Genomic DNA, 25176 nt, shown 5'->3' on the forward strand with positions numbered 1-25176 from the left:
GCACAACTACACTTCTTCTATCAAATGTCTTATTTCTATAATCACTATAAATACATCTTTTGCAATATGGGCTTCTAAAATAAAAATACACTAATTTATTTACCATGATTTAGAATCTTGCCTACCACCTCTACATTTGCCCACAGAAAAAATAAAATTTCATCTTGTTATCTAAATCAGAGGTCACAACTGCAACACGTAGTCAAATTTAGCCTGATGATGCATTCTGTTTGGCCATATAGTATTTTTATAAATGGTGATTTGAGTTCCTTTATATGAATCATGTACTCTCCAATTCATATCAGTGTCTGCTACTCTGGATTATGTTATACCCAGCCTATTTCACTCATTTTTGTGCATTCGGGTTGGCCATATCCTATCTAAACAAATCCTTAATATAGTTCCATTAGGGCAAATAGGAAAAGTTCTGGTTTCTTTTATTTTGTTGTAACCAATGCCCAATTTTTTCAAGGAGTTTATTCAAATGCTAGATTAAATTTTCTTGAACTTAGGAAGACTTAACAGATATTTACTGACTAGCAGTAGTTCTATGACTTAAAAAATGTCAAATGGGTGTCAAATGGGGTGAAATTCCACTAGGCTCAAAATATTACTTGTTATCAAGTGTAGCAAAAATTCCGAAGTTGAAGATTATTAATATGGTGAATAAAATGTAATTCAGATTTATTAGTAACTTTCAGATAAGATCAAATTTATCTTTAATTACCAATGAGAATAAAAAATTGGCTCATATTTCTTAGAGGAAAACACACAGATTTAAAAAAATGTTGGCTGGCACAATTTTAAAAAGCCATTTTAAAGGCTGGGAAATGCAGCACCTGGGTGGCTCGGTTGGTTAAGTGTCTGACTTTTGGTCAGGTCATGATCTCACACTTCCTGGGATCCAGCCCTGTGTAGGGCTGCGCAACAATGCCCAGCCTGCTTGGATTCTCTCTCCCTGTCTCTGCCCCTCCCCTGCTCATGCGCACGTGCTCACTCTCTCTCTCTCTCAAAATAAATAAACAAACAAACAAAAAAAAGGCTGGGATAAAGACAGCCTCAAAAAACCTACTACACTTTAGAAAAGTTGGCCCTCCACCTGAGGAAACGCTGGTACTTAAAACTACCATACAAGCTGGGGCCGCACGTTCATGCTGACCTTCTCTTCCTCTCCTTCCCTAGCTCCCAAAGAGGGATTCATGCAGGCTTCTTTGGGTCTCTACCATCCTCATACTCAGCCTAATACAGCTAGAGAATGTTTTGCTGTCACTAGAATAGTATATGATGACAAATAATGCCAATGGTCCTAAAAGTAGATGGGCTTATTAAATGTTGAGAGCTGGGCAGAATCCAATCAGGCCATCAGATGAGCCAGGACAACATTTTTGTTTCTCTCTCATCCTCTTCCTGGGGAAGAGCACATCTTTCCTTTTAGGACTGAGCAAATACTGACCTAAGATAATAGAAGAGGGTCTTTTATAATACAAATTTAAGAAGAAAAATGGCTTATGCTTGTCCAATGGCTTGTCCTTAAAGATTTTTAAGGACCAAGTTATGCCAACAAGTAGTCAGAGGAAATGTCTGATCATCTTGTAAATGGTAGATCCTGAGGGCCAATACAAAAGGCTTTGTTTCCACAGTCTTTTTTTTTTTATTAAATTTTTTTAACATTTATTCATTTTTGAGAGTGAGAGAGACAGAGTATGAGCGGGGCAGAGAGTGAGGGAGACACAGAATCCGAAGCAGGCTCCAGGCTCCGAGCTGTCAGCACAGGGCCCGACGTGGGGCTCAAACTCATGGACTGCGAGATCATGACCTGAGCCAAAGTCGGACACTTAACCGACGGAGCCACCCAGGCACCCTGTTCACAGTCTTTTTCAGCCTGGTTGGATTAGAAATATTTTCCCGGTACAATCAGGTAAAACTCAGTAACTGAAACCCAGACCAAAATACCAAGATGAGGAAAAAAGCCCATAGGGCAAAGGAGTAAAAGCAGAGGTAAACAGCAAAGAGTCTAGGGGTATAACTAAAGAAAGAGGAAGATTCACAGAGAAGTTCCCTGAGGCACCAGGAGAGGGGTGGCTGGAAACCCTTGAGTATCCAGTGGGCCAGTTAAAAGCACAAAGAGGAAACCCACCTCACCTGATTCCCCGCCCAAGATGAATTCTGTTAACAGGCACCTTGAGCTTGGAGAAAAGACTTACTATACATCCTTCAAGACTCACTGGTATAAGTGATCGGCTAACAGCGGGACTTCCTTTTTTCTTTCAGTGTTGCACTGTATCATCATGCTGTTCTGAGGTTGGGAAAGACATTCTCACAGAACAAGCAATTATTTGTAAAATTTCCATGTGGTGTACTACCGGACACAAACAGAAAGCAACACTGATTTTTGAAAAAAATGAGACCCAGGACAAGAACCGGATACTTCTAGACAGGTGAATAGGCAAAGTAATATCTGTCTTCCAAAGATGACCTGTTTTTCAGGCCCTGATAATTTTGTGTATTTCAAGGCTGACTCATAGTATCTGAATATGCTCAGCACTATTAGCTTCAACCCGTAGTCACTTATTTTAAGCTGTTTACTTCTCAAGCTAAAAGCTTATTAATTTAGATAAAATGTGCTTTGATTCTATTTAACAAAAAAAGAGCATTTAAATTAGAGGTTTTATCAGTACTGTTGGATATCTGTCTTTGATCCTTTTATAAGAGCCCTATGTTAATATTAACAAATGATCTTTTAAATAGATTTATAGGGAAACAGAGATTCTGAATACTAAGAATGTACTAATTTTTCTCTGTATTAAGGATCCTGTGGACAAAATGGGCCCTTCCCTGACAATTCACATAAACAAGACAACTAGTAGAAGTAGATGTACCTATTTCATTTGGCAGGTTAGGGAACAATTAGACCATGACCACTAAATGCCTTTAGTAAGAAACAGCGACCAGACTGTGACACGGCCTAAACTGCAATCCAGTAGGTCAATGAGCCAGTGCAACATGCTGGAAATTGTTTGAGTACAGAAAATTTTCTGGCAATACTCCTAACCAAAAAAGACCAAAATGGGCTATATTACTTGGACATGGGCAAGAAGCAAAATGTCAAGTGGACCTATAAAAAAATAATAGCTTCTGAAAACCCTGGTAAGATAATCCTAAAAGCAAAAGAGCAGAAAGTCCTATTATGCTTCTTTTAAACTAATGCAGTCAGCAATTCTACTACTGATGGCTGGATATTGTTTCTCTACATATAATGAAGAAGCCCTGGGTAAATAAGGTAAAGGTCAAACCACTGTTTAGTTAAAAATGCCCAACAAGGATGCTGATGGTAAAAGTACTTGAAAAGGGGAGACAGAGAAAAATAGCAGGAGCATCAGAAGAAGTATTTCATGGTGAAGTTCTGCTAGCCCATAGAAAGAATATCTGAGGTATGAAATCAAACAGAGTCTTGGACTCAGAGATCCCAAGTGATGTTGAGAATCGATAAAATAATCCAACCTTTGAGTGAGAGTAGATAATGCAGGGTCCTTACAAGAGAGACAAAGACCACTGGTCTATTTGCTATAGAGATGGACAAGAACAATAAGACCATCTGCCCGCGTGGATTAAACAAAAACTAAAAATATAATTATTTCTAATTTGGCCAACTAAATGAAGAAGGTGGAGGGCAACAGTCTATTTGCAAGAAGGTAAGGAAACGTGGGACAAGGTGTGTAAAGCTTCTAGCACAGTGTAAGACCCAGAGATACTCTGCAGAAAAGTCGGCCAGTATCTTGTCCTCAAACCTCTGAGACTTAAAAAGTGAAGAGCTTATCAGTAAACATTGGGTATTCATAACACTGGACAGTGAAGGAAATCAACTGCTCTCCAAAACAAGGGCTTACTTCCAGCTGATACCATATGATAGACCTCTATATTGTACAACATAAATAATTTATGGATCAGAGTACTATTACTAATGACTGCAATGGAGGTAGTTAGACAATTATGTTGGAAGATGCTTTCACAATCCAATTTCCAGACAATGGAAAGCATTCAAATACTATATGTAGTTTTGCAAATAATCATTAAAATAATATAGATCAAAATTACACACTGTCTTTACTCAAAACCTTACCTGCAAAAACTATATCATGAAAATGATTTGGAATGCTGCTACCCTTTCCACCCTGAAGACCACAATTTTTAAGATTTTACCCTATATTAAAACTGTGTGACTCCCCATTCTAATTAAATAAATATCTACGGCTGGATAATATATTTTTGAGATGCATTAGAACTTTTTAAAATAAATATTGTATTTATAAAATGCCAACTTTCAAAAAAGTCAAAACTAAGAATTTTAGTCCATGGGGTATATGCACACCAGAAACATTTTGTTGTGCTAGATCCACCAGTGACCCTTCTCAGAAAATCTGCCTCCAAGTACAGCTCCTGTTGAGTGGGCTATAGGTCATGTGACTCACTCAAGACTACTGCTTTCCACGGCATATTGGATAAGACACAGACAACTACCTGGGGTGACACATATCTGTGACCTAGGACTATGCAGGCTTATTTTAAAATATGAAGAGGACCAGTTAGGTTATCCCTCAAGAATTTTACCTGACAAATACAAGGAGATTGCCAAGAGCTCTCGATACTAGAGTTGAGTAACCATGGCAAAACCTTCTGAGATACTGCAGACCCTAAGCAAAACAAAGTCACAAAGAAGCAGGTTGGGAAAGGAGGAACAATTCACAGCAATAAAGAGTATGAGAGACGCATGCCTGGGGTTTCTGCGGCACCTGTCGTTCCTGAGGTCTGCTTGTTTATCTTCTCCTAGAGTCCCTTTATGGTTATAATAATCCTCCACTGTACTTGAGCTACTCTGTCAGGGTTTCTGTTTCTTAAAATATTATAACTAAAACGGAATTTCTAAATACATTAACTTATCTTTTCCTCTAAAACTCAAGAGCAAAGCCATTTTTTCAGCCTATAGGATTTCACAAAAACATTTAAATAAAGATGATACAAATAAATGTTTCCTTTGATTCTTCACTCCTATTTTCCTTCAATAGATATTCCTTGTATGTCTACAAGTTGACTATAAGGTATACAGTAGTGCACAAGAGAGACATGGCTTCTCTTTTCAGAAATTTAGAAACTAGTGGGAGATGCAGGCCTTTGAAAAGTCAAACACAGTAAATAAATAACCACTACCTACAGGGTGCTATCAAATGTTTGGACTATTTAAGAATGGCTGGCCAGGAAAAGCTTCTTAGAGGAAGTAACATTTACCCTCAGGGCTGAAGGAATTAGCCAGGTAAAGAGTGGGGGGTACATTCTAGGCAGAAGGGAAATAAAGAATATGCACACATTTTCTACCTGAGAAGATCTTAAGTGTTCCAAAAACTAAAAGAAGGCCAGTGTTGAAGTATAGTAAGAGGAAGACTGACTCAAGGATACCACTGGGGAGGAAGGAAGGGCAAGATTACAGACCAAGTGATACAATGTGAGTTTTACTTAGTGGGAAATCACTGAAGGCTTTTCAGCCAAGGAAAGACATGACCTGATATGTGTTTTATGAAAATCTCTCTGGATGCTATGGAGAATAGTGGGATCAAAGGGAGTCAAGTGGAAAGAATAGTTAGGAGGTAACTGAATAAATAGTACATGATACCGGTTTGGAGACAGAAGACAGTTTCCTAGACCTATTTCAGAAGAGGACTTCAAAACCAGTGAGTACAATATTTTCCAAATATGTTCAATTATAAATTGCTCAGAGATACACACATATGCAGTAAAAATACAGACACGAATGGGAATGATAAACACTGAATTCTGTATAATGGTTCCTCTGAGGAAGGCAGAGGAGAGGGGCTATTTCCTGGGAGAGGTGATAATAAACAAAACTAATCTTGTTCGTATTATTTTGTTTCTTAACCAGGGAGATGGATACAGAAGAGTATATGGTATGTCTTAATGTTTTTTTTAAAAACATTGTATTTACTCATAAAAGTAACAGAATATGCTTAGTTATTTTATTTAATCTGTGCTACACAGTTTAGTCACTATGAGCTTTCTGCAACAAAAAGACTACAAAGTAAGTTTAATTATTCCAATTCAGGATAAACTGAAAGATTTTTATTGGAAAAAAAAGCCCTGTTACCCTATACCTTTAAGTCAGTGAAATATGTTCTGATTATGAGGACTAAACACATAATTAGATACTGTGGGTTCGTTATGAGACAGGTTGGAGGTATATTTGTGAGTTCTCAAAGTCATGTGGGTCTGATTCTACTGGAGCAAAATACCACTCCTATTTTTACCAGTAAACATGTACCTTTATTTTAAAGTACGTACGAGGTTTGACATGCTTATTCCTCCACTGATCATCTTTCGTAATTATTCCACCCTCTACATTTCTTAAACACTTACCTTAAATGATCCCAAGGGTACCAGAACCTGCTTCTAGAACAAACACTGCAGACAAATTGTAACCCAAGCACTTCCAGAATAAAGCATGCAACAATAACATGGCCCAGTCACTCCTCAACATCATCTGTCTCAAAGATGCTCCCTGAAGTATAGAAGCTGTACAGGCCACCATTCTCTCTCACCACCACATTAAATGAAAATATAAATCAATGAACTTACCCCAGATGATCTATCAGTACATCATCCTGTCCGCTATACTTTTAAAATCTGTCCAGAATTCAACCACTTCTCCCCATGTCCACTACCACTAACTTGGTCCAAGCAACCCAAATTACTGCAGTTGCCTCACAACTGGTCCCCCATTTTCCCCTTCGAACTCTCCCACAATCTTTTTTCAATAGGGCAACCTGAGTGATGAGGATAAAATATATATCAGAGCATGCCAGTGCTATACCTAACCTCTCCAGTTGTTTCCCATCTCAGTACAGTAAAACCTAAATTCTCTACTATTGAGATCGACTACATTTCTCTTCCTTCGTTTTTTTCCCATAGCACTTAACACCTCTAATAAACTATTCTTTTTTTTTAAGATTTTTAAAAAGTTTATTTCTTATTTTGAGAGACAGAGAGACAGAGAGAGAGAGAGAGAGAGTAGGGGAGGGGCAGAGGGAGAGGGAGAAAGAGAGATTCCCAAGCAGGCGCTGTGCTGTTCGCGTGGAGCCTGACTCAGGACTCGAACTCATGAACGGTGAGATCATGACCTGAGCCACAATCAAGAGTCAGACACTTAATTGATTGAGCCACCCAGATGCCCCTAGAGTATATATTCTACTTAATCATTTGTTTACTGTCTATACCTTACACAAGGATAAAAACTTAATGAAGGCCAAGAGTTTTGTCTGCTTTTCTTTACTGTTGTATCCCCAAACCTGAATGGTGCCAAGCATTTAGAAGGAGTTCAAAAAATGTTTGTTGACTAAATGAATGAATGAGTGAATATTTCATTGAAGCCACAGGAATCACACACAATGGTTCTGCCATTTAACCTGAGGTTTCTATTCTTTCTGTAATATCAAAATTAGTGCGAACACAAGAAAGAGCTATAAGACAACTGACGTGAGAACCATAAAAATCCTTGTAGGTGAGAAATAAGTTAGGATCCAAAAACAAGACTTTAGAGTTTGTTTCCCTCTAGTCCTGAAGATTTCTATTGATAAATAAAACTTTAAAATAACCTTTACACTATTTATTGGTTGGTCAAAGCATTTTTTTTCTACTCTTAAAGTTTTTAGAAAATTTATGTTTATGTTCCTTTGCTCATTCTAATGCATTAAAAAACTTTTTTTACATTTACTTATTTTTGAGAAACAGAGTGAGACAAAGTGTGAGTGGGGAGGGGCAGAGAGAGAAGGAGACACTGAATCTGAAGCAGGCTCCAGGCTCTGAGCAAGTGGTCAGCACAGAGCCTGATGCGGGGCTCGAACCCACGAACTGTGAGATCATGACTTGAACTGAAGTTGGACGCTCAACCGACTGAGCCACCTAGGCGCCCCTCTAATGCATTTTAAATCCAACATATCATTTGAAAAAGGTATCACCTAATGCTAGTGTAGTAATCATATTGCAATATATAAAGGTATCAAATACCTTTGATACACATCATATCAAATACACATCATATACCTCAGACTTCTACAATATTATATGCCAATTATATCTCAATGAAAAATTCACTTATTACTGTTTGAGGAAGAAAAATGGGGGCAAAGAATAAGAATATTATAGAATGAATGTACTCTTTAGATAAGAGGTTCAGAAAACAGTTTTGAAAGGAGGCATCTACTTGGTGGTATTTTAATTAGATATGGTAGTATCGTACTTCATTTTTTTCGTCACCCAAAGAAGAAAGGAGAGGCAGGAAATATATTCTAATTTGAAGGGTCAATTATTTCATTACATTTCATGAAATATCAAGTTACTATATAAAGCTGAATATATTTGATACTCCAAAAATTGAACTATTTGGGAAGAGTCAACTTCAAACATCAGCTGTCAGTTATTTTGTCAAGACTAAAAGAAATACTTATGTTCTTATGTCTCTGAAAGGTAGAAGAAAAACATACTTTAGGAGGACTACTTCAATCACTAGTCAAGATGAAACAGAATTAAACTTCCTTGAAGGTAAATAGATAAAATTTTGGCCTTAGCAAAAAAAAAAAAAAAAAAAAAAAAAAAAAAGCATCTCAACTAGAGGGAAACAAAGGTGGTTAGAAAGCTAAGAGAGAACCAACAGTTAACCTGTTCTCCTAAGAATCTCTGAAGTCATTTTGTTAACTGAAGAAACTGAGAAGTAATAAAAGAGCTATACAGGTGGACAGAGCAGAATGGAGAGTAATATTATTAACTGGATATTTACTGTATAGCCGGCACTTTATATTCATACTCTCATTTCAATCTTTAAAATAAACCTGGGAGATGGTTTTGTTAGCATCATTTAACAGAGAAAAAAACTGAGACGTATATAGGTAAAATAACATAAACAAAATGATACAGGAAGGATTAACTAAAAAGCCAAATATCTAAACTCCAATGTCAAACTGTCTCTATGTTGCTTCTTCTGTAACTGAATACATCGCTGGATTTTTCCCACTGGCTTAACTTCTCTTACATGTATGCACAAAAGTGATTCAACTCGGGGCACCTGGGTGGCTGCGTCAGTTAAGCATCCAACTTCAGCTCAGGTCATGACCTCACAGTCTGTGAGTTCAAGCCCCACATCAGACTCACTGCTGTCGGCATGGAGCCTGCTTCAAATCCTCTGTTTCTCTCTAGATGCCCCTACCCAGCTTGTGCTCGCTCGCTCTCTCTCTCTCTCAAAAATAAATAAAACATTAAAAAAAAAAAAAAGTGACTCAGCTCTTAGATCCAGCTCTTAGTTCCCATCTGTATGCAACTTCAGAAATCAAGTGAGTTTTCAACCAAATGAGTTTTATTTTGTTCCATATGCATGAACTCTAATCTGATCTAGGATCTGCCCTCTTAAAAAAACAAAACAAAACAAAACAAACACCTGCCTTTGATCACAAGGAAGACTTTCACTGAATAAAAACAACTCAAAAGGTAATGTTCCAAATACTCTGGAGAGCTGCTCAGTGGCATCCACTAAGCCCTCATATATACACGTCAGCAATCCCACTCCTACATAGGTACCCAAAGAAGTGCCTTCGGGTGTTTGCCAAAACACAAGTGGGGAGTGCCTGGGTGGCTCAGTCGGTTGAGCACCTGACTTCAGTTCAGGTCAGGATCTCACAGTTCAAGAGTTCAAGCCCTGCATTGGGCTTGCTGCTGTCAGTGCAGAGCCCTCTTCGGATCCTCTGTCCACTCTGTCTCTCTGCCCCTCCCCCACTCACGTGCGCCTGCGCGGTCGCGCTCCCTCCATCTCTCAAAAATAAATAAACATCAGGGGCGCCTGGGTGGCGCAGTCGGTTAAGCGTCCGACTTCAGCCAGGTCACGATCTCACGGTCCGTGAGTTCGAGCCCCGCGTCAGGCTCTGGGCTGATGGCTCAGAGCCTGGAGCCTGTTTCCGATTCTGTGTCTCCCTCTCTCTGTCCCTCCCCCGTTCATGCTCTGTCTCTCTCTGTCCCAAAAATAAATAAAAAAACGTTGAAAAAAAAATTTTTAAAAATAAATAAACATCAAAAAAAAAAAAAAGCTGAAGAATGTTCACAGCAACACTATTTACAAGAACCCTGATGTGGAAACAACCTAAATGCCCATCAACAATACAATGGAAGAATGGATTGGAACAAATAAACCCTGTCTAGATGCAACTATATGGATGAATCTCACAAACATAGTGATGAATGAAACACCTCCATCAAAAGAGTTCATATTGTAGTATTCCATTTAAATGAAGTTCAAAACAAAATCAAAACTAATGTATGGTGTTAGAACTCAGGACAGTGGTAACTCACTCTTCAGAGAGGTAGTGAAGGCAGGGGCAATGAAAGAGAGGAGGGCTTCTGAAATGCAGACGGTATTCTGCTTCTTTTTGATCTGGGTGCTTGTTACACAAGTTACGTTCACTTTATGAAAAATCATCACGTTTTCACTAATTTTTGCAAATTTTCTTTTAATCTTTTACACTTCAACAAAAAGTTCTTTTAAAAAAGCACTATTCTGGGGCACCTGGGTGGCTTAGTCAGTTGAGCATCCGACCTTGGCTCAGGTCATGGTCTCACAGTTGGTGGGTTTGAGCCCCACACAGGACTCTGTGCTGACAGCTCAGAGTCTGAAGCCTGCTTTGGTTTCTGTCTGCCTGTCTGTCCCTCTCTCTCTGCCCCTCTCCAGCTTGTGCTCTCTCTCTCTCTCTCTCTCTCTCTCTCAAAAATAAATAAATAAACATTTTTTTTAAGCACTATTCTATTCTCGGTGGGTTAACAGTACAATATTTACACTATAATTGTTAATACTTTTAGCCTTTTTCTTATCTCCTCAGATAGAGGCAGACAATAAACCATAAAAGGTTTTGTTCTTTTTTTAAATTTTAATGTTTATTTATTTTTGAGACAGAAAGACAGAGCATGAACAGGGGAGGGTCAGAGAGAGAGGGAGACACAGAATCCGAAGCAGGCTCCAGGCTCTGAGCGGTCAGCACAGAGCCCAACGCGGGGCTTTGAACTCACAGACTGTGAGATCATGACCTGAGCCGAAGTCGGACACTTAACCGACTGAGCCACCCAGGCACCCAGGTTTTGTTCTTTTTAAAAACAATAATTTCATTTCATTGATTGGCTAAATGATAATTTATAGAAAGTTCCATTCATTTCAATATAATAAAATGTTTTTTTCAAACTCTAGTTTAAAATCCTGATGCCATCATCTTCACTAAATAAGGGAATTAACCTGAGTCACCATATATTCAGCTTTATATAAACACTTTAAATAAACTATTAACAACTAGAAGTTTTTAACTCAGACTGCACAAAGTCTACTAACACTCTTCCTAAATTTTCTTCTACTACATTAGCTTCATATTTTTGACCTCCACATGAATGAAAAAATCCTTAAAAGCATTTAGCACAGGAAAACACGAGACGATGATAAGCTTTCTAAAAGTCGCAAGCTTGATGTCTTTCTCACTCTGCAATAGGATCTCTGAGCAAAATAATCCTGCAGATTAACACTTTTGGGTTTTTTTGGTCAGAGTGATGAATTTTGAAAAATCAACTTTTCCATCTGAGAATTTCTCAGCGTTCCATTTGTAACTAAACATTAATTCATAGCCCAGGAAGATTTAAATCATTTTCCTAAAAAATAGAGAATAGGACAAAAACAATACCTATAGATGATTCTATTTAAGACTGTGTTATATCATTTCTTCTTTTAGAAAACTCTACCTCATATGAAAGAAGAGCTTTGATACAAACAGTTTATTAACTACAAGGAGGAAAGGGGCAAAGAGAAAAAACACAGACAGGCAGGAAATCAAAGTTTACCTAAAAATTTCCTTTGCAAAATAATCCGCTGACAAAGATGAGTTAGTGGAAAGAAATGATTATCCTGATACTGTTCCCAACAAAATTTTGAACTATTAAGGGATGTTATTATTCATTTCCCTGGTTACCATGATCCTGTGATTACAAACTATTCTATGTTTTAGAAAGCTATGCAATTTCCTTAAGCAGCTACAGAATATAGGTTTAAGTGGAGGTAAAGTAATATATATAATACTTATTAATTTTAATAAGCATTAAGATATTTCAAACACTGTAACTAGAAATCACAGTTGGCAAGTGATAAGAAGGCTTATAAATCGACTTTTCATTTCTCTACCATATATGTTGCTAATTTTCTTAGCAACTGACATTAGAAATTCCAGTATCTTCAAGATAAAAATTTCCTGAGAAATTATGAATCTGGGTTCCAGAAGACCCATGGATGATACTCCAATGTCAGGTATGGAACCACTGAGATAGAGACAATTTTAGAAGGTCATCAGTCTAGTGAGCTAAAGGATAGTGTTACTATTCTGCCAAAAGTGACCGAGAAATCCAATTTAACTGGTATGATTAAGCATATTAATTTCCTTCTCATTACTATAATGAACAGTATAGAACTAATATAGTATGAAATTAGATAATCTCTTTCAGCAAAAAACATGAAGCAATGATATTAACTTTTGCAAGCTCCTACAATATATAAAGATAAAACTGTTAAAAGGTCATACCCTCACTTTCCCATTTTTTAATAAATATCATGAAATACTAACCTCAGCTTAGTATGAAATTTCTAGTCCCCAGGGTGATTAAAATAAATAGGACCTATGAACACTCATGAAAACTAAATTTTAGTATTACTTTAAGTTCACAAAACTCAAAGATATAAATTTGGCTTTTACTTTCGAAGAGTATTGCACTAAATTAGAGTCAGAACTGTTCACCACACCAATTTGGATAATCAGGCCAAGTAGAATTTTTAGTACAAATGCCTAAATTTGTGTATACTGTGATCACACCATTTTGACTTTGAATAAAGTTTTAGCTTCTAATTCTGCATTCTTCCTTTAGGTTATATTTATATAGGTAGTTTAGAAATGAATTTATCAGTAAAAAAAAAAATCAGAGAGTTACTATGCTATCGGTCAGGTTCTCTAGCTGTTACGTGTTCAGAATTGGAGACCTTATTCTGTGACCTTCAGCAAGTCACTCAAACTTTCTTCGTCAAAATATGTTACAAATGTTTACAACTCTTACACCCTTACAAAATGCTCTGCAACTTTCACGTACTGTGCAACTGTTACCTAGAACCTCCAAGAGCAGAAACCAACGTGGCTTGCATATGAAGTGGTTACTGCTGTGATAGGCTAGAACAGTTTTACTTTGTGCAGCTGATGTACTTTATCTCCTTTAATCTTACTTTTGAAATGAAATTTCTAGTCCCCAGGGTGATTAAAATGGTTAGACTTTTAAGAAAGAGGAAACTGTATAAAAAGTAACGTAGAAATACAAAACTGTCCAGATTATATTAGGTTTATACTTTTGATTAGCTTTCTTTTAAAAAAAATTTTCTTTTAATGTTTATTTATTTTTGAGAGCCAGAGAGAGACAGAGCACAAGTGGGGGAGGGGCAGAGAGAGAGGGAGACACAGAATCGGAAGCAGGCTCCAGGCTCTGAGCTGTCAGCACAGAGCCCAATGCAGGGCTCGAACTCACAAACCTGAGCCGAAGTCGGCGCTTAACTGACGGAGCCACCCAGGGGCCCCATGATTACTCTAGCTTTCTAATTTAAGATAGTATAATTTATGTACATATATATTCCCAATAATAAAAAAGTTATTCTCCTACAGCAGCTTTCCTATCACTGCTAAGACTGTCCAACATGTTGACTGTCAGTATATGATGTATGTGTGTGTAATGTTGCTTATTTCTTTAAGAGTAAAGTAAGTATGGGGTGCCTGGGTGGCTCAGTCAGTTAAGCATCTGACTCTTGACTTCGGTTCCAGACACGATCGTGGTATCAAGCCCTGCACTGGGCTCTACACTGGGTGCGGGGCCTGCTTGAGTCTCTCTCGCCCCTTCTCTTTGCCCCTCCCTGCTTCAAAAAAAAGGAGTAAATAAATTTTTTCACCAAAGGAAATAAAAACAATAAAATACATAAATACAGATACCTAAAATATTTTGCAAGCTAATTTTTGAAATATCCTGACTGAAAATAAAACTATATGATGTAGAAACTTTAGAGTATCACTTCACTGTTACCTGGTAGGAGTGTCAAACATCATATACAATAGAAATATCTTATGAATTGAGGATTAAATTACTATATAATTAGAGGACAAACTGAGGGTTACCAAAGGGGAGGTCGATAGGGACATGGGTAAAATAGTTTATGGGGATTAAGGAGTGCACTTGTGATGAGCACTGGGTGTCTTTTTTTTTTAATGTTTATTTTTGAGAGAGAGAGAGAGACAGAGACAGACATGGAGCAAGTGGGGGAGGGGTAGAGAGAGAGGGAGACACAGAATCTGAAACAGGCTCCAGGCTCTGAGCTGTCAGCACAGAGCCCAATACAAGGCTCGAACTCACAAACTGTGAGCCAAAGTCTGACGCTTAACCAACGGAGCCACCCAGGTGCCCCAAGCACTGGGTGCTGTTTGGAGTGCTGAATCATTATATTGTATACCTGAAACTAACATAACACTGTATGTTAACTATACTGGCATTTAGAATAGAATAGAATAGAATAGAATAGAATAGAATAGAATAGAATAGAATAGAATAGAAAATTAAAATTAAATTAAAATTACTGTACAATTTTCATTTATATTCACTCTTGGAGTATAATTGCATTACTATTAGAAACACTTTATTTTAAATTTATTTAACTTTAAGGGTCCTTTATATTAGTAATATATTATTACACAAATAAAGGCTTATTATGAATTTTAATTGTATACATTTAATTACCTCATCTTACTTTGAAGAAATTACATATGCTTAAACATTTTCATTTCTCACAAGTAATAAAATTACAACTAAAATAGTCTTTACTAAAAATTCAAATAGAACTCTATGGTATTTATGGCTTAAAGTAAAAAAAAAATTGTAGCCACTTTAGAAACTATTTTCTACTTTGGTTTAGGTATGAGATATGGAGTTACTGTACCTCACAAAGCAGTAGGTCAATGATGTGGAAGACCATGCAGAGAGGGAACTTGGCAGTGAAAAGAGTGAGAAACCACTGGGACGCGTACATATGTGCTTCCAGGTGCAGATCACAAAAATGGGTATGCAGGTCTGGTAACTGCTCCTAAAAAGTCAAAGTGGAAAATTGAGGGGAAGGAAGACTGAGAAGCTTTATTTCCTACCACTACTATAATTAGGACAAGCTTTCTATGACCACTCTCAATTTTTCGTGGCATCTGCTGAATTTTATGTAATTACACAGAAGCAATGACAGGAGATGAGCACTGGGGACACGATAATCAAGGAAAATGAACGCAGACTTGTTATGAACAAATAACAAATATCACCTGTTGCTCACTTGACTGTTCTTGTTTCTTGGGACATGCTTGCTCTGACAGAACACCTGTAGTCTAATCAATGTCATCCCTCCAGAGTCAAGTCCAACACCCCATTCCGGGTTCAATGCCTAACTACCTAGGTTATCTTCTCTTTGGAGACCACTTAATATCAACATCATCTGGGATCTATGGTATCACTCCAGTAAATTTGTGCAGTATTGAGAAAAGCCCAAAACACAACCAAACTTTAAAACAATAGGTCTTTGACATTAAAAATGGCAAACTATAGAAACTGTGCAAGTGTATAATGTATGAAATTGGATGTCTCCTAAAAACGCCTTTATGTCACCCTGATCCCTTTTCTTTCCAATTTACACAAGTAAATGCTTGTCAAAAGCATGAAAGGTAAAGTACAGAGTATCAGCCTAGCTATTCCTCTAACTGAAAGACAAAAGCAAAGATACTTGTAAAAGCCCACGTTCATTTTGTTTTCATAAACAGACCACAAAAACAAAAAGAAAAGCCTAACTTCTTACATCAGATGCTTTTTGAAAAGCACCCAGATGTACCCATTAGGTACTTTAAATTGGGGTGTCCAAATGGTCACCACTGAAAGACGCTAACAGAAAAATGTGTCTGGTTTTCTTCACAGTACCACAAACATGCTCTTCATTTATCAGTTACACTTATTTGACTCTTAAAGCTTTTAAGAATACGGACCTTAGAAAAAAACATAAACTTCTGTAAATAAAAGGTAAAGTAGTGAAAAGTCCCAAATATTTACTTGGAAGGATTAAATCTCTAAAAAAGAGTCTATTGCTTTTACTGTCCATAGTTACCAGATTCTTCTACACAGTCTTTTTTCTCCTCGATGCCTGTACGCCATTGTGCTTACAGTTCATTTGACATCTTTCCCCCATTTCATTTCTTCCTAATGTTTAAGGTTTTCTACCCTCCCACATTCTTTTCTAGTAAAGTTGTCCGTAAAGTTGTCTAGTAAACTCCACTGCTAAGTCTCTCTCTTCCCTGTTTTAGTTTTTCGGTCTCCTACTGACCTCGCCTCCCTCTTTAGACACCTACGGATCTCCTGACAGGTCATGCCAATGAGCTCCTACCAGTATCTCTGCTGCTGCATCCCCCAACCTTCCTCCTTGATTAACTTTACTTTTATCCAACACGGACTCAATCCATTCATGTATTTCCTTCACATTTTTCTTGGATTCCCAATACCCCATATAGAGAAAGCCATATAAACACACTGCACAGGGGCACCTGGGTGGCTTAGTGAGTTGAGCATCAAACTTTGGCTCAGGTCATTATCTCACAGTTCATGAGTTCCAGCCCCACTGTGGGCTCACTGCTGTCAGCACAGAGTCTGCTTCAGATCCTCTGTCTCCCTCTTTCTCATTCTCTATCTCTCTCAGTGTTTAATGTTAATGTTTAATAGATAAACATTAAAAAACAGATATACGATTTCCAACATCAGATGGAATTTCAAACCTACTCAGTAATTCCTTTTATCAGCACTAGTCATTAACTTTGCTTTTGCTCACAATTTTTTTATTATGTCATATCTGACACAGATTAAATAATGTGTTCCTCTTAAATACAAATTTACACAGACATATTGTGAAACAGTAACAACACTGTTTGAGATCAGGACATTATATGAGAAAAAATTTTTAATACATCTCTACATTAAAATGTGTAAGTTTTTTATTCTCTTTCAATAACTTTCTGTCCCTTCAAAGAGTTCTGTACATGTGGACCTAAATATGGTACTGGTGCTAATTAAGGTGGAGAAAGCTCTTACGTGTTTCAATCTTTATTCTGTTAACATCTTCATTTCTTTACAAATAATAGTTGGGAATCTCTTCACTGACTTAACTCACTATATTAAAGTTGAATATTTAAAATAGAAGACTATTTTAAAAACAATCAAATGGTGAAATAAACATTAACACCAATGTAGATAGTGGTCAGAAACCAAATATGTCTACATTTTCTGTAGAAGTCCATTAAACCTCCATGAATCATTATTGTTCATCAATTTTATTACTTTTTCTGTACTTCAAACAACCCCTGAGTGACAAAAGCCTAATTTTCACTTACCTGCATTAGTCTCTCCAACTGATAGAATTTACAGTGAAGATCTTCAAAGTTGTTTTTGTAGAGATCTCGCAAACCATAGTCATACATGATTTTCACCAAAACACAGAATGCTTGTTCCTCTGGCATCTATAGGAAAACAGATACATAGAGAACCTGACTGAGTGGCATGTGGCCAGAATGTCAGAAAAGTCCCTTCATGTTAGCAGTCCGCTGCACCAATGGCTAAAGGCCTCTACTCACGGTTCCTGAGTTCAAGCCCCGCATCGGGCTCCGTGCTGGCAGTGTGGAGCCTGCTTGGGATTCTTTCTCTCTGCCCTTCCCCTGCTCATGCTCTCTCTCTCTCTCTCAAAATAGTAAATAAACTTTTAAAAAAATAGGTAATACACTCACATGATTCAAAAATCAAAATGATGCAAAAGTATATAAAGGTAAAAGTCTTATTCCTCTCTATCTCCAAGTATAATAACCCCCATACCCGCCCCCCCATCTCTTTGGCATAACCTTATAACTATGTTCAATAATTTCTCATGTATCCTGCTAGTATTTCTTTATGCAAATAAAAGAATCACACTTATTTTATTTCTTCCCTTATCTACATAGAAGATAACATTCTCTAAACATTACTATGCATCTTGCTTCCACAGGCCCCCCCCCAAACATATTCCCAAAAGAGGGACTGCTGGGTCAAAGGGTAAGTGCAATTTTAATTTTGATAGACAGGGAGAGGCTGCCTTCCCAGTCTTCTTGATACTGCTATTTTCTTTCTATATAAATAGTTTTTAGGAAAGAATGTTATGAACTTCCAACATTAAGAGTTAAATGACAAACTCTAATATACCCTTCCTAGAGGTATTTTTATCTGAACAGAAAATGAAATCTTAAACCCAAGAAACAAATCTCTACATCGTGGTATCAATAAACTGAAGGGATTTAGAAAGAAACATATCCAATATTCTAGAAATTACATCAAGCCAACAGAAAAAGATTTTATCTTCAACTCACTGTCCTGAAATGTAACTGTTTATGTAAACATTTACTTGCAATGTCACTTCTTTGAAAATCTGACCTTGGCTGATTATGATATTTGACACCTTGTTAAATTAACTGCCTGCATGAATAATTGAATCAAGTAGAATTCTATTTACCCACTTAGAAATGTAACTGTTAATTTAAATTCCTACACCAATTGGCCACTTGTATTTTCTACTTAGAAACCATAAAATATGTAAATTAGTTAAATAAAACCTAAAGTTAAGTAAGTACACTTAGTTGTTGTCATTTCAATTCTATAAATATTTACTTATTTTGTATTTTTTAAGCTTATTTATTCATTTTGAGAGAGAGAGAGAGACAGACAGACAGACAGACAGACAGACAGACAGAGTGAGCACATGCAGGGAAGGGGCAGAGAGGGAGGGAGAGAAAGAATCCCAAGCAGGCTCCACACTGTCAGCTCAGAGCCCAATGTAGGGCTCGATCTCAGACACCGTGAGATCATGACCTGAGCCAAAATCAAGAGTCAGACCTTAACCAACTAAGCCAGGCACTTCTACTAATTTCTTTTTTATCTGAGTTGTTTGGGGCTTTGACCCCAGGTGTTCAAGTCAGCAAACATTTTTCAGCTTACACTTATTTAGATGCAAGTGCACTGTATTCTTCCCTCTTTTAACAATTCTGTCATTGGAGCCTCAAGTGACACTGACTTGCACATGCATGGTGTACCCCTCTTACCACCAAGGTCTTAGCCTCTCCATCTTTCTCTTGGATCTTTCCTAAAATGGCCATACAAAAGTGCTCATGTAAGGTAATGGTAGCCAGCCCTAGAGAAACGAATTCACTTATAATCTCCCTCTAAGTGAATGATGTTTAGTTAAATTTTATCCTATAAAGGGAACAAGCCTTGGGGCGCCTGGGTGGCGCAGTCGGTTAAGCGTCCGACTTCAGCCAGGTCACGATCTCGCGGTCCGTGAGTTCGAGCCCCGCGTCAGGCTCTGGGCTGATGGCTCGGAGACTGGAGCCTGTTTCCGATTCTGTGTCTCCCTCTCTCTCTGCCCCTCCCCCGTTCATGCTCTGTCTCTCTCTGTCCCAAAAATAAAATAAACGTTGAAAAAAAAATTAAAAAAAAAAATAAAGGGAACAAGCCTTTATTTCCTTAAATGGGTAAAGCCATTAAAGTAAATGAAAGGTTTAAATGCTGTATGGGATTCACACAGCCAGTCACTGAACATGAGAGATGTATGCAGTGTGCTAGGCCCTGTGCACACAGAAGTAATGGTATAGCATCTTCCCAAAGGACAACTAAACAGGCAATCTCTTTGACTTTGATATGGACACACCAATCCTGGGATAAACAACATCGCTACAGCGAGAGCACAAGCAAGGGGTGGGTATGAGCTCGACCAGGAAAAATTAGTCAGAAAAATGACAAATGAACATAAATCTTTACTTTGCTTTTAGGTATGGAGCTTAAATTCTCCCTCCCTCCGTCTATCTCCCTCATCTCTATCTCACTCTTCTCGGCTCTTTCCTCCCCACTCCCCATCCATTTCTCTCTCACACACAAACAATATATTTAATACGCGTTCTTAAAAAGACAAAAGCCTTTATACGTTGGAGTTTGATCCCCCAAAATAAAGTGGCCCAATTCCAGTCCATAACCTTTATTTTAAAAAAAGAAAATCTGGGGCGCCTGGGTGGCTCAGTCGGTTGAGCGAACGACTTCGGCTCAGGTCGTGATCTCGCGGTCCGTGAGTTCAAGCCCTGCGTCGGGCTCTGTGCTGACAGCTCAGAGCCTGGAGCCTGTTTCAGATTCTGTGTCTCCCTCTCTCTGACCCTCCCCTGTTCATGGTCTGTCTCTCTCTGGCTCAAAAATAAATAAACGTTAAAAAAAAAAATTAAAAAAAAGAAAATCTCCATTTGGGGGAGTGGGGAGTCTTGGAGCTCTTGTCTTCCATGTCTAGCTTCAGGCAACAAAAATCAAGTTTTCGATTTCCAGTAGGTTCACATGCCACACAAAAATGGTAGACGAACCCTATAAAATACCAGCCCAGCTGGGGTAGAGTCAATACTGAAGATCAGCGAAGATGAAGGTCAGGCATAATAGGTTCTTACAGGATCTCAGATATCGTCTCATCATAAAACTGACTAAAAATGAACCCTTATGAAGTCAAAAAGGCTGTGAAACAAAATGAGTGAGAAAGTAATGTGAAACACGTATAATCCTTTGGAAAGTGAAAATGCAACCTTCTCTTTCTAGTTTAAACACTAAATGCAATCTATTCAGCATGTCTAATTAAGCTTCCCTGGATATTTCTCTTTCCATTAGTAGTAGCAACCAGGGCAAGCAAATAAAACTTAGCAAAAAAATGTCAAAGATTTTAAAAATGAAAATAAAGATCTAAAAATGTATAAAACAGACAACAAATACTGACTGACATTTAAACTGCAAAGGCTTGTAATGATATTTTGTTTTTGAAGGATAAGATAATACACGTTTGAGGAAGATATACCTTAGAAAAGTGTCAGTATCAGGGAGTAAAAGCTGATCCTAGACTGGTGGTATTGTGAAATGTGAGAAGTCTGATAGGAAAATATAGTTTGGAAATGCTTTCTTTTTAAAGTTTTATCTAAGTAAAATCTACACCCCATGTGGAGCTAGAACTCACAACCCCGCGATCAAGAGTCACATGCTCTTCCAACTGAGCCAGTGAGGCACCCCCACAATTTGGAAATTCTAAACAATAATCACTTACTGATGGCCACGAATGATTCCAACAATGGCACAAGATTTTACTTCTAAAATTAAATAATTTATTAGCATTGTCAATGCAAATAAACATAATACTAATAATTCTATTAACAAGTTGGGTAATAGGGGTCTTGCTAAAGCATTAGGAGCATTTGGCCATTATCCAGAACTCATCAAACAGCACAAAGTAAATGGACTGGAGTTGAGAAGTGCTGTGTAGCAGGGCAGCATTTGATAGTATTTCCATCATCCAGATTAAAACATTTACAAACAGACTCAGAGGTCAGATAACAGTACAATGCAGCAAAACAATGAGTAAGTGATTTTCAGTATTTACTACTTCTGGATTTTAAAACTTTACCTCATTGTAAGCTTAATCATTCCATTTTCTCCAGCTTTATTGAGATGCAATTGACATAGAACACTGTGTAATTTTCAAGTGTTCAAAGTGATGATTATATATAGATATGTTACAAATATAACATATATATATATTTCTCAAAATGATGACCATCATAGATTAGTTAAAAGATCTGTCACCTCACATAGTTACAATTTTTTCGTGTAGTAAGTAACTTTTAAGATCTCTCTTAGCAACTTTCAAATATACAGTACGATATTGTCAACTACAGTCATCAAACTGTTAACCAGAACTTATTAATTTCATAACTTAAAGTTTGTACCATTTCACCACACTCACCCATTCTCCCCCCACCCCGTGGCAACTACCAATCTACTCTCTTTAATGACTTCAGCTTGTTTAGAGTCTACATATAACTGATACACACTTATTTTCTTAGGATAATGCCCTTTAGGTCTACCCATGCTGTCACAAATGTCAGGATTTCCTTTTTTATGGGTGAATAGTATTCCATTATATGTATATGCCACATTATCTTTACCCATTCACCTGCTGATGGACATCTAGGTTGTTTCCATGTCTTGCCTATTGTAAATAGTGCTGCTATGAACATGGGGGTGCTAATATCACTTTAAGATGGTAATTTCATTCTTTCTGGATATATATTCAGAAGTGGAATTGCTGGATCATAGGGTAGTTCTATTTTTAATATTCCGAAGAACGTCCATACTGTTTTCCATAGTAGCTTCACCAGTTTACATTCCCACCAAAGTGTACAAGGGTTCCCTTTTATCCACATCCTTGCCAATACTTGTTACCTCTGGTCTTTTTGATAATAGTTATTTTAACAGGTGTGAGACAATATCTCATTGTGTTTTTTATCTCCATGATGATTGGTGTTGTTGAGCACCTTTTCATATACCTGTTAGATTCTGAGTATCTTCTTTGGAAAAAATGTCTATTCAGGTCATCTGCCCATTTTTTCATTGGGTGATCCGCCCCCTCCCCTCCCCGAGTTATAGTTCTTCATATGTTTTGGATATTAATCCTTATCAGATATGTGGTTTGCAAATATTTTTTCCCATTGTGTAGGCTGCCCTTTCATTTTGCGGATGTTTCTTTTGCCATGAAGATGTAGTCCCACTTGATAATCTTTGCTTTTGTTATCTGTGCTTTTTTTTTATTTTATTTTATTTTTTCAACGTTTATTTATTTTCGGGACAGAGAGAGACAGAGCATGAACAGGGGAGGGGCAGAGAGAGAGGGAGACACAGAATCGGAAACAGGCTCCAGGCTCTGAGCCATCAGCCCAGGGCCCGACGCGGGGCTCGAACTCACGGACCGCGAGATCGTGACCTGGCTGAAGTCGGACGCTTAACCGACTGCGCCACCCAGGCGCCCCTTGTTGTCTGTGCTTTTGATGTCCTATCCAAAGAATCACTGTCAAGACCAAAGTCAAAAAGATTTTTATCTATGTTTACCTCTAGGTGGTTTCAGGTTTCAGGTCTTACATTTAAATACTTAACCCATTTTAATTTTTATGAGGTGTAAGACAGGGGTGCAGTTTCATTCTTTTGCATATGGTGTCCAGTTTTCCTAACACCATTTACTAAAGAAACTACCCTTTCCCCATTAAATATGCCTAGCTTCTTTGTCAAATTATTAGTTGGCTATATATGCATAGCTTTATTTCTGGGCTCTCAATTCTGTTTCATTGGTCTACAGAACAATTTTTATGTCAGTATCATACTGATTACTATAGTTTTGTAGGAGATACTGATATGTCAGTATCATTTGATTACTATAGTTTAGTAAGAGAGTTTAAAATCAGAAAAGTGTGATGCCTCCACCTTTGCTCTTCTCCTCAGGACTGTTTTGGCATTCAGGGTCTTCTATGTTCCCACACAACATTTTAGATTGTTTTTTCTAATTCTGAAAAACTGTCATTGGGATTAAGTTTTTAAAATTAAAAAAATTAATTTTAGAGAGCACAAGTGGGGGAAAGGGGCAAAGGGGGGGGGGAGAAAGGGAGAGAGAAAGAATCTTACACAGGTTCCATGCTCAGCATGGAGCCTGACGTGGGGCTCGATCCCACAACACTGGGATCATGACCTGATCCAAAATCAAGAGCCAGATGCTCAACCTACAGAGCCACTCAGGCACCCTTGTCATTGTGATTTTAATAGGGATTGCATTGAATCTGTAGATGACTTTGGTTATTACCAATTCTTCTGATCCATGAGAAGGAGTATGTTTCCATTTATGTCTTCTTCAATTTCTTTCATCTATGTTTTATAGTTTTCAGTGTACAGTAATTCACCTCCTTAAATTTATTACTAAATATTTAACTTTTTGATACTACTGTAAATGGGATTATTTTATTTCTTTTCCAGATAGTTCATTGTTAAGTATATAGAAACATAACTGAAGTTTGGATGTTGATTTCAGATCCTACAACTGTAATGAATTTGCTGATTAGTTCTAACAGTTTTTTTGGTGGAGTCTTTAGGGTTTTCTATACATAAGATCATGTCATCTTCAAAGAAAGACTTTCATTTTTTTCCTTTCTGATTTGGATATCTATGATTTCTTGTTCTTGCCTGACTGCTCTGGCTAGCATATCCACTACTATGTGGAATATGAGTGGTGAGAGTGGTCTCCCTTGTCTTATTCATAGTCAAGAAAAAGCTTTATTTTTCTTTGTTTCAGTGCGGATATAACTGACACATAACATTATATTAGTTTCAGGTATGTAACATAATATGTAACATAATAGTTCAATATCTGTACATAATTGAAATCATCACAAGTCTAGTTAACATCTATCACCATTGATGTTCAATGATTTTTCTTGCAATGAGAACTTTTAAGATTTAATCTCAGCATTATACAGATGCCTGGGCTGGTCAGTTGGTTAAGCCTCCCAACTTCGACTCAGGTCGTGATCTCACAGTTAGTGCATTTGAGCCCCACGTCAGGCTCTGTGCTGACAGCTCAGATTCTAGAGCTTGGAGCCTGCTTCGGATTCTATGTCTCCCTCTCCCTCTGCCTCTCCCCTGCTCATGCTCTCTCTCTCTCAAAAATAAATAAACATTAAAAAATTTTATTTAAAAGAAAAGATTTAATCTCTTAGCATTTTTCAAATGTGCAAAGCAGTATTATTAACTATAGTCACTATGCTGTACATTACACCCCTATGACTTACTTATTTAATAACTGAAGTTTGTACCTTTTGACCTCCCCCTCACCCATTTCATGCACCCCTAACCCCCCACTTTTGGCAACTATTTGTTTTCTCTATTTATGAACTTTTTTTGGTAAGATTCTACATGTAAGTAAGATCATATAATATTTGTGTTTCTCTGTTTAACTTATTTTATTTAGCATAATGCACATACATATATGAGACACATTTTCTTTATCCACTCATCCATCCATGGCCACTTAGCCTGCTTCAATATCTTGGCTATTATTGTAAGTAATGCTACAATGACCATAGGGGTGCA

General features: G+C 37.5%; 1 protein-coding gene across 6 annotated transcripts in view; it reads right to left on the reverse strand.

The window, feature by feature from the left end:
• Positions 1 to 25176, reverse strand: part of RABGAP1L (RAB GTPase activating protein 1 like) — a 770330-nt gene that overhangs the window by 248816 nt on the left and 496338 nt on the right. For all 6 annotated transcript variants that reach the window (XM_047076973.1, XM_047076974.1, XM_047076971.1 and 3 more), the window contains 2 exons: positions 17562 to 17687; positions 15092 to 15235 (listed from right to left, as the gene is read on the reverse strand). In XM_047076973.1, the coding sequence (XP_046932929.1) occupies positions 15092 to 15235; positions 17562 to 17687 (270 nt within the window). The remainder of the gene's footprint in view (positions 1 to 15091; positions 15236 to 17561; positions 17688 to 25176) is intronic.

This window comes from Lynx rufus, unplaced genomic scaffold (assembly GCF_022079265.1).
Source record: "Lynx rufus isolate CCGP_SWC_20201006 ecotype Redwood Valley unplaced genomic scaffold, mLynRuf1.p SCAF_15, whole genome shotgun sequence".
NCBI classification, from domain to species: Eukaryota; Metazoa; Chordata; class Mammalia; order Carnivora; family Felidae; genus Lynx; species Lynx rufus.